The sequence below is a fragment of the Lemur catta genome, chromosome 1 (genome assembly GCF_020740605.2).
Source record: "Lemur catta isolate mLemCat1 chromosome 1, mLemCat1.pri, whole genome shotgun sequence".
Taxonomy (NCBI): domain Eukaryota; kingdom Metazoa; phylum Chordata; class Mammalia; order Primates; family Lemuridae; genus Lemur; species Lemur catta.
In genome coordinates this window covers 126045699-126062524 of record NC_059128.1, presented here as the reverse complement: position 1 = coordinate 126062524, position 16826 = coordinate 126045699, and the positions used below count along the sequence as shown (strand labels likewise).

General features: G+C 39.9%; 1 protein-coding gene across 1 annotated transcript; it reads left to right on the top strand.

The window, feature by feature from the left end:
- The first annotated feature begins 254 nt into the window (after positions 1-254).
- LOC123625190 (patched domain-containing protein 3-like) lies at positions 255-16424 on the top strand. The gene is made up of 5 exons (XM_045533474.1): positions 255-1452; positions 2202-3556; positions 4517-4638; positions 9674-9819; positions 13428-16424. The coding sequence occupies exons 2-5, from the start codon at positions 2486-2488 to the stop codon at positions 14927-14929; spliced, it is 2841 nt and encodes a 946-aa protein (XP_045389430.1). The 5' UTR covers positions 255-1452; positions 2202-2485; the 3' UTR covers positions 14930-16424.
- Positions 16425-16826: the final 402 nt, after the last annotated feature.

Genomic DNA, 16826 nt, shown 5'->3' with positions numbered 1-16826 from the left:
CGAGACCCCTCTGCCGCCGCTTTCCGACTTCGTGACGGGAGATACCCCGAATTGGAGCCTGGGGGTGCCGGGGCGCCCCTGGCCAGCGCCCCATCTTGGCGGGTCGGTGCACGTGGTGGACCGAGCGGGGGGTTCCGGTTGTGCTGCCGCTCAACTCCCAGCTGTGGCGCGGCGTCGGGGTCCCCCAGGGTGGTGGGGGAGGGTGCGGGGCTGAGGTCACGGGGCGGAGGGGGGCCGCTGAGCACGCGGCCTGGATCCCCTTCCCTGCGTTGCCCCGCGCCCCCCCCCCCCGTGGCGGGCGGGTCGGGACGCAGGAAGGGGACACTGGCGTCGTCGGTGTCAGGAGGAGACTCTAGCACCCAAGTTTCCTCACGTTTCTCTCTGCTCCCCGGTACTGAGCCTGTCAGGGTCCCACGGGGGCCGTTCCTGGGCCTGGAAAGTCTCCTGTGCCGGTTCGCGGGTCCGTCCTGTTTTCTTCTTCAAGGCCCAGCGTTTGCAGCGTCCACATTATTTTATAGTTAAATTCTTCCGGCAGAGCAGCCTGAGTTGGTGTCTGCGTGGTCGAGTGTTAATTTTTTGGCTCCTCCAGCCCTGCGCGGCGGGTGGTTTGCGTGCTTGGGCCAGTAAGTGAACAATCACTTGGCGGAGGGGGCCTCGCTGGGCCCGTCTGGCACCAGCCACCGCCTACGCTTGAGGACCTGAGACGCTTTGTGGGGGTTCTCCCCTCCCCAAGCACAACAAAACGCACCTGCCTTTGGGGAACCGGGGACAGCACTCAGCCCCCAGCCTCCTGCGTTCGTGGTCGTCCTTCATGGGTGGGGCCCAGCGCGGACTCCGAGGCTGTGCAGGTGTCTGTGCCCATAGTGGGCAGGGGCTGGGAGCTGACTTGACAGCCTGCGGGGGCCAAGACGTATGAGATCTTGGGGGCAGCGGGTTCCCTTTCCTCCTGGCCTGGGAGAGCACAGACTTGGGGCCGAGGAAGGAAGGGGCTTGGGGATGAATTAGTGCAGCTCATTGCAGAGGGAGGAGGCAGGCCGGGGACTTTCCTCAAGGCGCAGTAAGATGGAGCCCGGCCGCCCTTTCAGCTTAGCCCTAGTCCTGGGCTGAGGAGCTTGTGGGCAGGGGAGGTGTGCGAGTCCTGTCCCTCCCCTCCCCTCCACAGTGCCCACTGTTGGCCGTGGCTGAGGAGCCCCCAGCCAGCACTGGCCAGGAGGACCAGGCCTCTCTCAGTCGCCTAAGTTTTAAAGTTCTGAATCACACAGCTGTTTTACTACTTTGTAAGTAAAAATCTGTTGCCAGGAAGTATTGATGAGTTTACATCTCACATGGGAAACTTGCTTCCATTTTAGGTAGAAAGTCTAGTCTGCCTTTGAACTTCTTGCTTGGTGTCTGTAAGGTTTTAAGACCAGAGTGGCCGGCGCCAGAGAAAGAAAGACAGCAGAGTTGAAAGGGGTAAGCAACGAGGCTTTATTGGGGCGTTCCCGGGCAAGGTTCACGGCCCCGAAAGAGACAGAGAGAGACCCGGGAGTCACCCCGCCCAGAAGTCTGGGTGGGTTTATATAGTTTTTTAGGGCTGGGGGGTGGGAGTTTTTCCGAAAGGAAGGTTTCGGGGGGAAGAGTGAGGAATTTCTTTGTTACAGTTTTAAGGCAGGTATTTGAGGAACAGGAGGAGCTTCTTCTTTTTCATTAGGGAGCGGAGAGTAGCCCACCACCAGCCTTATATAGAGGGCAGTTAAAAGCATAAGATAAATTTACACACACTAACATGGTGAGATTCTTCTACCACAGGAGATGAAAAATGTAATCTGCGTAACAGTGCAACAAGATTTATGAAAGATACATTTGCATGTATCTTTGATGTGTGTATAAATGCATAGAAAAGGGTTTGTAGGGATAAAGACCCACTTTTGCACACTTCCTTTGAGACGAGGAATGAGATAAAAAGGTGAGAGGTTTTTTTGCATTCTAACATATTTACTTCTTTTTACAAGGAGAATGTATGTCTATGCCGTGTGTGTAGCCAGAGAATGAAAATAATAACCAAGTCAAGTGTGTCGGGTTCACAAAAGCCTTACCTCAAACTGCTACTGGGTGAACCCAGGAAGGGTAAAGGCTGCCACTCAGGTCACACGTGACTGGCGCCATTTGTGTGTGTGCTTGGGACCCAGCCAAATTCTCTCAATAAATTTTGATTCCTGTAGGCCAAGCTCGCAATTGATGGCCTCCGAGAAGCGGTTCTGCTATTTCCTGAACTCCTGAGAGGTCAGACGCGCCAAAACTTTCAGGCTAACTAACCTGTCAGGCGACAGGTCAAACCATGTCCTCCCCAACGATTCCTCGGGCCTCCGCGTGAACAGCCCCGGCTAAAACAGACTTCCTTGGAATCTCCAGGAAACCGTGGGGTGCGTGGCGATTGGCAGCTCCGGCCAGCAGTTACTTTTCCTTCCACTGGCCCCAGTGAGAAGGTCGCCTGTGCTTCCCGGAAATGAGGCTCAGTCGTTCCCAGGTGGCGCCAGAGGCCGAGTGGTCACCAAAGAGCAGGCGGGAGGTGGCGGTGGGGCCGGACCCCGAGCCCGAGTTGGAGGTGCTGGACGCGGCAAGCCCCGCGTCCCAGAAGCCTGCGGCGTCGGCTCAGGGACAGGAATGGCCAGAGAGCTCGCCTTCAGGGCAGGCCTCGGAGCAACGACCGTCGATCGAGCTGGAGAACCAGCCGACGCTGCAGGACAAGCCGTCGCGGGAGTCAGGGACGAGAGACCTGTCCCTGGGGGAGCCAGAAATCCAGACGCCCCGGGCTGCGGGCTGGCGCTGCCGCACCGCCTGCCTGGAGGCGCCACTGTCCCGCGCCTTCGGACGGCTGGGCTGGGCTGTGGGCGAGCACCCCTGGCTCTTCCTGCTAGTGCCCGTGCTGCTGACGGTGGCGCTCGGCAGCGGCCTGCTCTACCTGCCCGGGAATGAAAAGGAAGACTTCGAGGAGCTGTACACCCCGATCAGGGGCCCCGCCAAGGCCGAGCGGCGCTTCGTGCAGGCTCACTTCACCACCAACGACTCCTACCACTTCTCCGCCGCCAGGAGGAGCGCCGAGGCCAGTTTCGCCTCCATCCTGGTGGTCGGCACGGCCAACTCGCTGCTGGAGGAAGACACCTTTACGGAAGTGGGTAGACTGGACGACGCAGTGCAGTCTCTGTCTGTGGGACAGGTTAACGGCACCCAGATCCCGTACACGCAGGTGTGCGCCAAGTACAAGGACCTCTGCGTGCCCCCCAACCTGCTCCTGTACACCTGGCAGAAGAACAGGAGGCTCGACCTGAGAAACGTCACCTTCCCCATCTTCCACCACGAAGGCCACCCCATCTACCTGACCGGCTTCTTCGGAGGAAACACCCTGGGGAAGAGGATGGGAAGGAACCGGTTGCTCCTGGGGACCAAAGCCCTGCGGCTGCTGTACTACCTGAAGACTGAGCGACTGCAGGACAAGCTGCAGAGCAAGCAATGGCTGACTCATTTCCTGAACCAATTCAACAACACTAAGAACCGTCTGAACTTAAAGAAAATCAAGGTACTTGGCGGTTAGAGTTTACAGGGAGGCCCGGAGATGGGAGGGATGAGGAAGACTTGCTCCGAGAACACTAACAATGGCACTCCCTGACTATGTGATAGGGTCCTTGCATCAAAGCTGGGTGTTCTCTACTGTATTTGGTACTTAATCCAACTTTCTTAAATTAGCGCCGAAGGATGCCACAAATCATAAATCCCTGGTAACATTCAAGTCCATAACGCACATCCTATATCCACCAGGTAGATTTGTGCGGTACGGACATTGAGCTTCACATTTAATTTGGGGGTTTGGTTTTCTAATCAAATTCCAGTACTTTGAAATTCTTACTTTTAGTTAGTCTTCACTGGTTTGGGAGAGTCCCCTAAAACTTGTTTGGAGTTCATTGGGATGAAAAACAACTTTTAAGTAAAAGTGCCATGGTTAGGAAGGTAACTAGCTCAGCATTTTTCCAGTGAGCTGTAGAGAGCGCACCTAGCTTAGTGTGAGGAACATACTAGATGTTGAGTAATTGTTGGGTCTACGACTCAACTAATACTTATAAACATGCCTGGCAGAGGTGAGATGGCTTCTGTTAAGAGCCTTTGAAGACCAGGCCGTCTTGAAATGATATTTATGCAATTAAAACAGTAAAAGATACCAACGTAATAAAAATTTAGAGAAAGCTACACTTTCTACAGTTATTAATGAGAACAAGATTTCATAGTTTTGTATAAAATTCAGATTCTATATATTCAGGAGTTTTAAACTTTGGATTTTGAAAGAAACTTTGGAAAGTACACCATACGTTTGTGGGAAGAAGCATATTTACATTATCTTCTCTATTCTAAAGTCATAATCCATGTATTTTGATCTCCTGAATTTTAACATGTTTCAATAAGATAAAGTGTTTCAATGTGTTTTGTAATTCACACATGAATACTAGAATTATAAGTTATTTACCTGAGTATATTTTTGTGGCAGGTGGTCCACTTTACATCACTTTCTAGACAACTGGAACTTGCGGCAACTTCTAAGACAGTGATCCCTTTGTTTCACTCGGCATACATTCTAATCATACTGTTTTCAATCACATCATGCTACAGGTAAAATGATTTGATTGGTTTTTTTAATCTCATACTTTGTAAGAAATATTGTGGCAAAATATGTATAATATATAACATAAAATATGCCATTATAGCCATTCTGAAGTATACAGTTCAGTGGCATTAATTACATCCATGCTGCTGTACAGCCATCACAAGAGTTTCTAAATATTTTCCATCACCCCAAACAGAAACTCTGTAACCATGTCACAATAACTCCCCAAGGCCCACTCCCCTCCAGTCCCAGTTAACCTTTAATCTACTTCTCTATGAATCCGCCTAGTCTAAAGATTTCATGTAAGTAGAGTAATACATTTGTCTTTTTGTGACTGTCTTATTTCACTTAGCATAATGTTTTCAAGGCCTTGTAGCATGTGTCAGAACTTCATTCCTTTTTATGGCTGCATAGTACTGAGTCTTCCAACTTTGTTTTTCTTTCTCAAAGTTGTTTTGGTCATCCAGGACTCCTTGCAATTCCATGTGAATTTAAGGGTTGGCTTCTCTATTTCTGGGGGGAAGACATGGTTGTTGGAATTTTGACAGGGATTGTGTCAAATCTGTGGAGTGTTTGGAGTAGGACTGGGCATTTTAGCAATATTGAGTCTTTCTACCCATGAACTAAGCATCTTTCCATTTATTTAGGTCTTCTTTAGTTTCTTTTACCAATGTTTGGTAATTTTCAGTGTGCCAGTCTTTCACCAGGTTGGTTAAATTTATTACTAGATATTTTATTCTTTTAGAGCTATTTAAATGGAATTGCTTTCTTTCCTTTTTGGGTTGTTCATTGCACACCTATAGAAACACAACTGATTTTTGTGTGTTGGTCTTGTATCCTGTAGCTTTGCTGAATTTGTTTATTAAATCTGGTAGTTTTCTTGTGGATTTTTTGGAATTTTCATATATAGGATCATGTAATCTGTGAAAAAGGATAGTGATATATTTCTTCCTTTCAAATTTAAATGCCTTTTGTTTCTATTTCTTATCTAATTGCTCTGGCTGGAACTTTCAGTATAATGTTGAATATCACTGGTTAAAGTAGGCATCTTTGTCTTGTTTCTGATCTTAAGGGAAAAGCTTTCTGTCTTTCACTCGAGTATGATGATGGTTTCATGATTTTCACAAATGCCCTTATCATTTTGAGGAATTTCCCTTGTATCTCTAGTTTTTGAGTGTTTTTTATCATGAAAGAGCATTGGATTTTGTCAAGTGTCTTTTCAGCATCTATTGAAATGGTCATGTGGTTATTTGTTGTCCTTTGTTCTGTTAGTGTGGTATTGATTGATTTTCCCCTGTTGAAACACAGGATTTTCCCTGTTGTGTTTCGGGGATAAATGCCACTTGGCTATGGTATACAATCCTTTTAATATGCTATTGGATTGGGTTTGCTGGTATTTGTTGAGGACTTCATAAGAGATATTAGTTTATAGTTTTCTTGTGATGTCTTTGATATTGGTATTGGTGTAACGATGGTCTCATAAAATTAGTTAGGAAGTGTTCCCTCCTCTTCAGTTTTTTGGAAGAGTTTGAGAAGGATTAGTGTTAGTTACTGTTTCCTGTGACTTTCCAAATTCCCCAGTATACATGGTTGCTTTTCAGTGTCTTAAATTGCCAGAGAAGCGCTCCCCATCTTTTGCCTTAGATAGTCTTTTGTACATTTGGATTGTAATCTTTTGCCCCAGGCATCTATCTGAAGGTGGTTAATTCTGGTTGGTTATGATGTTTGCCAGCTCTTAATACTGTCACACTGGGGGTTACGTTTCAACACAGGAATCTTGGGAGGACACCAACGTTCAGACCATTGCAAGAAGGAAGGAAACATTAAAGATTAGAACAGAGATAGACAAAATATAAAATATAAAAATTACATAGACAATAATACCAAAAGTTGGTTCTTTAAAACAATCAACAAAATTGAGAAAATTTTATCTATGATGACAAAGGAAAAAAAGCAGACACAAATGACTAATCAGATATGAAAGTGGAGATGTTACTACTGACTATTCTACTATTAGAAATAGAAAAGATTATAAGAAAATACTATGAGTAACTATATGCCAACAAATTGGATAACCTAGATGAAATGCACAAATTCCTATAAACACACTAATGACCTAAACTGGCTTAAGATGAGATAGAAAATCTCAACAAATCTATAACAAGACTGCCAGCGCACCAGGGAGGGAGGAAGGGCATGTAAAATTACTACAAAAGCTGCCTTGGAGTGCCTTTTTTTGGATTCATTACTCAGTTGGTTGCTGTAACTTTTCATTGTTTTCCAGAGTTCATAAAATTGGTTCTGATGTTTTCTACTTGTTTTTTGATGTTTCTGTAAGAGGACAAGAGCTTGCAAAACTCTGCCATTTTGCTGACATCCAGTGCTAAACCGTTATTTTATAAACCTGGTGACTGAAAAAATTTTACCCACCAGTAATAGTGTATAATCAAATGGAATAGTAAAAATAAACTGTGGCCAGTTTTGTTTGATTTGGCATATCTTTTTTAACCTTATGTATTGCGTCAGTTATGATTAATTGTTCTATTTTGAAGGCATATAAGTTGTTAGAACTAAGAAGCAGTCCTATTTCTACTATGAATTTGAAATAGTACTTTTAATATATAAAAAAATTAAGCTCTAATTTAATTAGATGTCTCCATTCTGATGTGAGGTTTACTTTGCTAAGCATTTAACAATTGTTATCTAGGTATTAGGGATAGTTTGAGTTCTTGAGATCAGAAAACGAAAATACGAAAGATATCAACAAACAATAGAACTTGGATGTAGAAGGAATCCCACAGATTATTATTCTACATTAGAGTCACCCAGAGAGCCCTAAACCTTATATTCTCAGGCCCTGCCCTACTGAATCAGAATACCCTGGGGTTAAATCTAGGAATCTATATTTCAAAAATTTCTCTAGCTAATTCTTATGTGTAGGTAGATTTAGTAACATGATATAATTTAACGTATCTAGATTTAAGGAAGAAAAAGAAGAGGTAAAGGGACTTGAGCACAATGGGAATCTCTTTAGAGTCAATAAACTACCTCATACTTTTGTTAGTCTGGATAGGAAGACCACATCCCTTAGAAAATAAACAAAAAAAGAGAAGCAGAAAAAATAAAACAAAATGCAGTCTTATTAAAGTTAATAGGATAAAGCATTTTTAAAATTAGTATGGAATCTACAAGGTACCAACAATTGGTTTGACAAAACTTTTCTACTAGTTGATTTTGAAGATACAAATTTATAGTCAGTTCTTGCTTATCTTTGCAAATGATTGCAGACAATAATGCAGAAAAATCTTATATTAAAGGCAAGTAGAAAATTATTTATATTTGTCTTTGAAGACTGTTTTATGCTTATGTAACCAACATATTGAACACCAGGACGCATAAGGTTTAAACATAAAGCAACTTTATTTTTGTCTCCCTTTGTTCCCTTTAAGTTTTGTAGGCAGAGCAAATTCTTCCTCTGCTCCATGAAAACTCAGGCAGGCCCTGTGACTTTTGTGCTTATTCTTAGGTAAGACCAATCCTCCAGTCAGGATTAAAATGTCCCAGGAAAGCTAAAGTTCTAAGACTCCCCCTAGTGGTTCTGCTGAACTGTTTAAACCAAGATCCTTTCTGAGGACTGGGTATCTGCAAGCGTGTTCATCAAATTCCTACAGTGCTCTACTTTCAAGTCTTTCCTTCCATTGTCCATTGAGCATTAAAAGAAAGGTCATTTAAAGAAAGTCAACACAGCAGCTAGTCAAAGTAAAGTTACTACAATCGATACTATACCTCACTCCCCCATCCCCTGAAAAATTCACACCTAAAAAATCCAAAAACTGCAAAGAAAGAATTGGAATGAACATGTCATATTTTTATCTTCACTAATCATTCTGGCTTCAAATTTCATCTTTGTTACTTTGTTGAACTCCTATGAACCAGTACTGTTGTTTTAAGAAAGTGTTATGATAAAATTATATTATAACAAAGCAATTTACTTTTTCCCTGGAATTAATGTGTGTTTGTGTGTTGATTTGGGGCCTTGGATTTAATAAATAGGTCTAGTGGGTTCAAAAAAAATTCAGTCACAATTTTATTAATAATAAGAAATTTTATCTATTCAAATATGTTGTCTACAGGTCTTCAGTCCTGTTTCTGCTGTTTTGAAATCAGTGGCTCCAGTTCTTCAGTTGTCTTTCCTAGACTCCAATTCCAAAGTTGATTTCTCTTCTCTACTAAGGTGTCCAGTCATTTGTTCGAAGCAATTTCTAGTAACTAGAATCTAAAACTAGAGGTTGTTGCCAATATTTTAAAATGTAATGTCACGGTTGTTGGAGAGGCAAAACACTGAATCATACTTTAAAATGGTTTGTAGATATTCCCATTTCTGTTGGTCTGACAAGGAAACAGTCATAGGTCATTGGGTCATTCAAACTGTAGCATATTTCCTTTTTTCCTTTTCCAAATGAGTAGCAATTTTTCCACAGAGCCCACTTCACCAGTAAAAAAGAATCCTGAAAATTATTTAAAAGAAGACTTTCACACTCTTTGTGAACCACAACATGCATTGAACTAGTTTTGAGATGCAGGAACTGTTTAGTATTATGTTTACGGCTAGTTGCAGTTCAGGAGGAGTAAAAAGATAACTGGATCTGTTCTCTTTCTCTGGTAGAGTCTGCCCTCCATTACCTGTTATATTCCATTTACACCCTTCTGAAGATCAGAGTGCGACTAACCATCTGCAGTGTTTTAGTAATTCTTTGTGTTTCTGAAATGGTAGTCGGTGAATTAGTGCTTGGCTAGTTGCGTAAGAATTACCTAGGATAATTTGGTAGATTCTCAACTTTTCTGTTCCTTTTTTTTTTTTTTTTCTAGTTGGTCTGGGATAGTACCTGGGAATTAAAGGTCTCTAGCAGAGAAGTGTGGAAATTATTGCCCCAGAGGTTTTTGAATTAGGTGTCCAAGGCAAGAATGCTATCAATGGATGGAATTTCAGTAGAGATGCTACCACCAAAAATTCCATGATTTTTCCCTCTAAATTTACAGGTTGGACTGTGTACGAAACAAAATGTGGGTTGCAGTCTTTGGAGTGATTTCTGCTATCTTGGCAGTGGTGAGTGGCTTTGGCCTGCTGTTGCACATCGGGGTGCCATTTGTGATCACAGTTGCAAATTCGCCATTTCTTATTCTAGGTGAGTAAAACATTGTGCATGTGGGGGTGTGGGGAAGATAAGGGAAAGAATTGTAGCTCTACAGATCCAAAATGAGCTGTCTGGAAACTGGAAAATCAAATTTAACTGTGTATCTTTAGAGGTGGAAAGATCTAGTAGCCCAAACGGAAAAACAGTGGATGTAAATAGCAGTTCATGTAAAAAACAAATTACAAGTCACTGAAAATATAGTCATGCATCACTTAATGTCAAGGGTTCTGAGAAACGCATAATTAGGCAACTTCGTCTTTGTGCAAACATCATAGAGTGTCCTTACACAAACCTGGACAGTATAATATAACCTACTACATACCTAGGCTATATGGTACAGCGTATTGCTCCCAGGCTACAAACCTGTACAGCATGTTACTATACTGAATGCTGTAGGCAGCTGTAACACAATGGTAAGTATTTTTGTATCTAAACACAGAAAAGGCGCAGTAAAATAACAGTATAAAGAATAAAAAACATGGTACACCTGTATACTGTACAACATGAATGAAGTGTGCAGGACTGGAAGTTGCTCTGGATGAGTCAGTGAGTGAGTGGTGAGTGAATGTGAAGGCCTAGGACCATACTGTACACTACTGTAGACTTTATAAACTCTCTATACTTAGGTGACATTAAATTTATTTTTAAAAAATACATTTTTCCTTCTTAAACAATAAATTAACCTTCGCTTACTATAACTTTTTAAACTTTTAAATCTTTTTAAACTTTTTGACTCTTTTATAATAACACTTAGCTTAAAACACACACTGGGTAGCTGTACAAAAATATTTTCTTTATATCCTTAATCTATAAGCTTTTCTCTATTTTTAATGGGTTTTTTTTAAACTTTTAAAACTTTTTTGTGAAAAACTAAGACCCAAACACACACATTAGCCTAGGCCTCCCCAGGGTCAGAATCATCAGTATCATCCATATCTTGTCCAACTGGTACGGCTTCAGGGGCAGTGACACGTGGAGCTGTCATCTCCTGTGATAACCATGCCTCTTCTGGAATGCTTCCTGAAGGAACCGCCTGAGGCTGTTTTATGGCTAACCTTTTTTTCCCTAAGTAGAAGGAATATACTCTCAATGATCAAAAGTATAGCATAGTAAATACATAAACCAGTAACAGTTGTTTATTACCAAGTATTGTATACTGTACATAATTGTATGTGCTATACTTTTATATAACTGGCAGAGAAACATGTCTGTTTAGGCCAGCATCACCACAAACACATGAGTAATCAGTTGTGCTATGATGTTATGAAGGCTAAGACATTAATAGGTGATAGGAATTTTTCAGCTGCATTATATGGGACTACCAACATATATGTGGTCTGTTATTGACCGAAACATTGTTATGTGGTACACAGCAGTATAAGAAAAAAAATTTACCTTTCAATTAATCAAGGGATGTAAATTAAATCAAAAGTGAGATATCTTTTTTGATTAATCAATACTAGCAAGATTGAAGATTTTGGGAAGGTTGTGTGCACGTGAACGCTCACGGTCTGCTGGGGGAACATGGGAATTGGTATACACCTTTTTTCATCCAAGTTTGGAACAAATCAAGACTTAAAAAGGGAATACCTTTGACCCACCAATTCCATTTTCAGGAATTTGTCCTAATAATTGGACAAGTCCTCAAAAGTAGCATAAGTACGTTCATTTCGGTGTGATTTAGAATAGGAAAATATTAAAAACAACCTAATCCCATATCTATATGGGATTGGTCAAATCAAACACAGCATATTAAAACATGAGAATTATATTCAATCTTTTAAAAGAGGGAGATATTTAATATTAAGTGAAAATTTCTGGTTATAAAATAAGATGTTTGAAATAGACAGTTATATGTGTATATTTGCATAGAACAAATTCTGGATGGATATATATTAAAATGTTAGCAGGGATTATCCCTGAAGGGTAGAATTAGAGTTGTTTTCAATTTTTCGTTGTATTTTTGGTAATTTCAGAATATATTTTACAGTAAGCCTCAGGAAATTAAAGGTGTTTCTATTTTAGAAAGTAAACACCTTGGAGGAAATAGTATTTGTTTTTCTGGAGGCAACAGTAGGTGAGCTGTGTACTGGACATCAGCTTATTCTAGCTTTTCAGGGCACATTTTCCTCATACACATTCACACTTAATCATTAGTGACCCACAGCCATAAATGGAGTTAAGGTATATATAACTGATTTAATATACGCCATTTTTGTATAGCTCATGTATACACAGGAGTATGTGCACGTGCACATATGTGCACACGTGTGTATGTATGTGTGTATGTGACTTCAGCAACTTTAAGCAAGGAATGTGTAAGGATAACTTTTGAACAAAGGTCTATAAATATTAGCATTAGTTCTTAAATACCAAAAAAGTATCAATGAGTTTATTCTTGGTCTCTTAGCGCTTCTGATTCTTCCCTTTTGTCGTGCTGAACACAACTGGAATCCTCACAGTTGGCAGCAGACGGGTGCCACTATACACAGTCTGTGTAGTCTATGACAGGCTACGTGGACTTGTACCAATTTGGATCCTTCTCCCTTGATCATATCCATAGAACACCCGAACTAGAGGCAAGGTTGCAATTCCCAGTATTCTCCTAACTTAAGCATGTAATCTGTGGGGAAGAAATTGAAATTAAGATCAACATTTCAGTTCCAAGTACCAATTTCATATCAGTACACATGGAAACAAAGGCATATATGAATGGAAATAGTGTCAACTCTAGTAGAAAGTATGAGGGAGGTGAAATTTATCTGCAACATGCTCATACTGTTTTTTTTAGTCCCTGTTCTTTGTAATACTCCTTTCCCAGTCTTTAGTGATGACTTGAAAGTCCTCAAATGTTTTCTCGTTCTCTCTATTCCACAGCAATCTGAAATGTCATTGAGCAAAGGAATTAATTACCTAGTAGGCACTGATATGTAAAGAATTCTTAAGATTTACTTTGGTACATACTTCTGATCTTAGGAGTGGTTGAATTGTACTGAGATAGCGCCTTAACCTGGGCAAGTGAAGTTTGAATAATAGCATCCTAGGTATCAAAAACAGACTAGCAGAAAAACTACATTTGTGCATGTGCCTACGTGTGTGTCCATAAACTATGTGTACCGCGTAGATAGCCAGATGCTAACTGTGGAACACAGAAATCCAGCTTATATTTTAAGTGAGAGAATGTTGGCTGGATGTGTCTGTACATTAGCATGAAATGTCTTGTGAGAGAAAATGATCTCTCACCAATCTAGTGGAACAAATGATACATTGTTAATGCTGCTTCAGCTAACACCCAGTCAGCCAGGTTTCCTGATTTCATCATTAAAGGCACCCTAAGTGAAGACTAGGAGTACACTGTGCTATGTGCGAATTAACAGGAGTATGTACAAAGCAAAGACTTACTGCAGAGGAAGGAGTGATGAATTCTGTTGTGAATTCAGAGGCAACCAGAGAAAGCATCACAGAGAAGGTAGTATCTAAGCAGAGATTGGACAAAATAAATAAGACGTTAAGAGATAGAAAAGGAAAATGGTTTGAATCAATCTGTTTAATTGTTAATGGATATTAATATGTATGAAGATTCTGTTTCTTTTTCACAGGTGTTGGAGTCGATGACATGTTTATCATGATTTCTGCCTGGCAGAAGACCAGCCTCGTGGAAAGCATAGGACGGCGGATGTCCAACGTCTATTCAAAGGTGGCAGTGTCCATTACAATCACCTCCATCACCAACATCCTGGCCTTCTATACAGGGGTTATGAGCTCTTTCAGGTCCATACAATACTTTTGCATCTATACAGGAACAACCCTGTTCTTTTGTTATATTTATAACATCACTTGTTTTGGAGCATTTATGGCCCTGGATGGTAAAAGAGAAGTAGTCTGCCTACGCTGGTTGAAAAAGCCAGAGACTCCTGACCAAAGAGGTTCCTTATTAAAAAAGTTCTGTTTCCCATTTGGTTCTGTTGTAGATGAACAGGGAACTGATGTCCATCCAATGAATATATTCTTTAGAGACTATTTTGGTCCTTTTCTCACAAATACTCGGTCCAAGTTTTTTGTGGTGATGATATACATTTTGTACCTTGTCAGTAGTATATACGGGTGTTTCCGAGTGCAGGAAGGCATAGACCTTCGAAATCTGGCAAGTGACGATTCCTACATTACACCATATTTTAATACAAAGGAAAAGTATTTTTCAGACTATGGTCCCAGGGTTATGGTTGTCATTAGTAAAAGTATTGACTACTGGGATGAAGAAGTTAGGCAAAAATTGGAAAAATGTATAAAAGATTTTGAAAAAAATTACTATGTAGATGCAAATCTTACAGAGTTTTGGTTACATGCGTATGTGCAGTATATGAAACGTAGCGGACAAGATCCTAATGATAAGAACGCTTTTATGAACGGTATTTCTGGTTTTGAAAACTATTTTCCAGCTTTTATTCAAGATATTAATATTTCATCATCAAATGAAATCATTTCTTCCCGGGGCTTCATTCAGACTATGCATGTTTCTTCCTCAATCAGTAAGAAGACAATGTTATTCAAATTACGAAGCATTGCCAAAAAGTGTGAAATTCCCCTACTAGTGTATAACCCGGCATTCATATATTTTGATCAGTTTGCCGCAGTATTAGAAAATACTGTTCGAAATGTCATGGTTGCATCAGCAGTTATGTTTATTGTTGCCTTATTGTTAATTCCTCATCCAGTGTGTTCCCTGTGGGTAACTCTTGCTATTGCTTCTGTGATTGTGGGAGTAACGGGTTTCATGGCATTCTGGAATGTCAATCTTGATTCCATATCCATGATTAATCTCGTCATTTGTATAGGGTTTTCTTTTGATTTTTCTGCACACATTTCCTATGCATTTGTTTCCAGTTCTCAGCCCTCAGTAAACAGAAAATCAATTGAGGCATTATATGAGCTGGGCTACCCTATGTTACAGAGTGCAGTTTCAACAATAATAGGGGTGTGTGTTTTATCTGCAGCTAAAGCATACATCTTCAGGACATTTTTCAAGATTATGTTTCTTGTTATGCTATTTGGGGCTGCTCATGGCCTAATTTTTATTCCAGTATTCTTAACCCTTTTTTGAAGGTTTGTTTGACTATCCACTAACAAATCAAAGATCAATTATAGAATTCCTGATTGCCCCAATCCAATCTGATAAAAAAAATGCACTATTAAGAATAGTCAACAAACTTAAAACAAAGGCATGTTTCCTTGACTTGGAAATCTCATTTTAAAATGTTATTTAAAATATCCTGAGAAAAATTAGTCTTACATTAAAATATCTTTACAAAATTGGGAAGTGTTGTCATCTTTATTATAGTCTCTACAATCAAGTATACGGTAAACCTTTCCAGTTTTTTTTCCTTTTATTTCATCATTAGAAGTTTATGCCTAGGATTCAACTATTTTATATATTATTCATACTATAAATGGAATATTATTTGCCTTGTACTTCCTACATGCATTATTACGTGAAAATGCAACTTATTATATATTCTCCCAGAGGCTTTCTATGCATTTTCTTAATGGTATATTTTGATGAACTGATAGTTTTAAAGTTTATAAATCCAATTTATCATTTTTTATGGTTTGTGCTACGTTCTATGAAATATTTTTACTACTCCAAGGTTACAAAGAAACCATCTATGTTTTCTTCTCAAAAGTAGTAGTTTTAATTTTTTACATTTAGGTCTATGATCCATAGACCTGTATTTGTTGGGAGGTATGAATAAAGATTTCCTTCCCATAATAGCTACCCAGTTGTCCCAGCATCATTTGTGAAAAGACTATACTTCAGCATAGGATTAACTTGTCACCTATGTCAAAAAATCAATTGGCAATTTATGTTTGGCTCTATCTCTGTGCCATTGATCTGTCTCTGTCTACATTAAGGCCAATACCATACTGCCTTGATTACTGAAGCTTTATATTAATTCTTGAAATTAGGTTGTGTGAGTTGTCCAATATTTTTCTTCTTTTCCAAATTGTTCTGGCTATTCTAGGTTCTTTGCATTTACATGTTAATTTTAGAGTCACTTGTCAATTTCTCAAAAATGCCTTCAGTGGTCTTCACTGGGTTATGATGAATCTATAGATCAATTTGAGGAACATACAAATCTTAGCAATATTAGGTCTTTCAGTGCATGACCATGATTTATTTCTCCATTTATGGAGGTCTCCTGTAATTTCTCTCAGGGATATCTTGTGGTTCTCAGTAGATTTATTTACTCCTAAGTATTTTAATTTTTATGACATTGTAAATAATATAAATTTTAAATTTCTTTTCAATTTTTTTACTAGTACATAAAAATACAATTAATTTTGGTATACATTACATTGTGTAACCCTGTTATGTTCATTTATTGGTTCCTGTAGATTTCTGTATAGTTTCTTTAGTATTTTTTATCTACACAATTATGTAATGGCTTATAAAGAACATTTTATTTTTCTTTACAATCTTTATTTCTTAATTTTCTCATACTTGCCTTAATACACTGGCTAAAACATTCAATAAAATATTGTTTTTAAAAAAGGTGAGAGCATACATCATTGCCTGTTCCCAACTTTATAGGGAACATATCCACTATTTCATCCTTACGTATGACGATGATCAGGAAGTTTTTCAGAGGTCTTCTATCAGATTAAGGAAGCTCCTTTCTGCCCCCAGTTGGCTCACATTTTATACCATGAATGGGTATTGAATTATGTCAAATACTTTTCATCCGTCTATCAAAACTACTACATCATTTTTTCTTTTAATCTGTTAATGTGATGATTTATGTTGAATGATTTCTTTTACTATTACACCAACATTGCATTTCTAGGATGACCCATATTTGGTCACGGTATATTATTCTTTTCATATATTGCTGTCTTTGACTTGTTAATATTTTGTCAATGATACCTGCTCCTATGATCATGGGGATTATTGGTCTGTAATTCCCTTTTCTTGTAATGCCTTTCTCAAGTTTTGATATCAG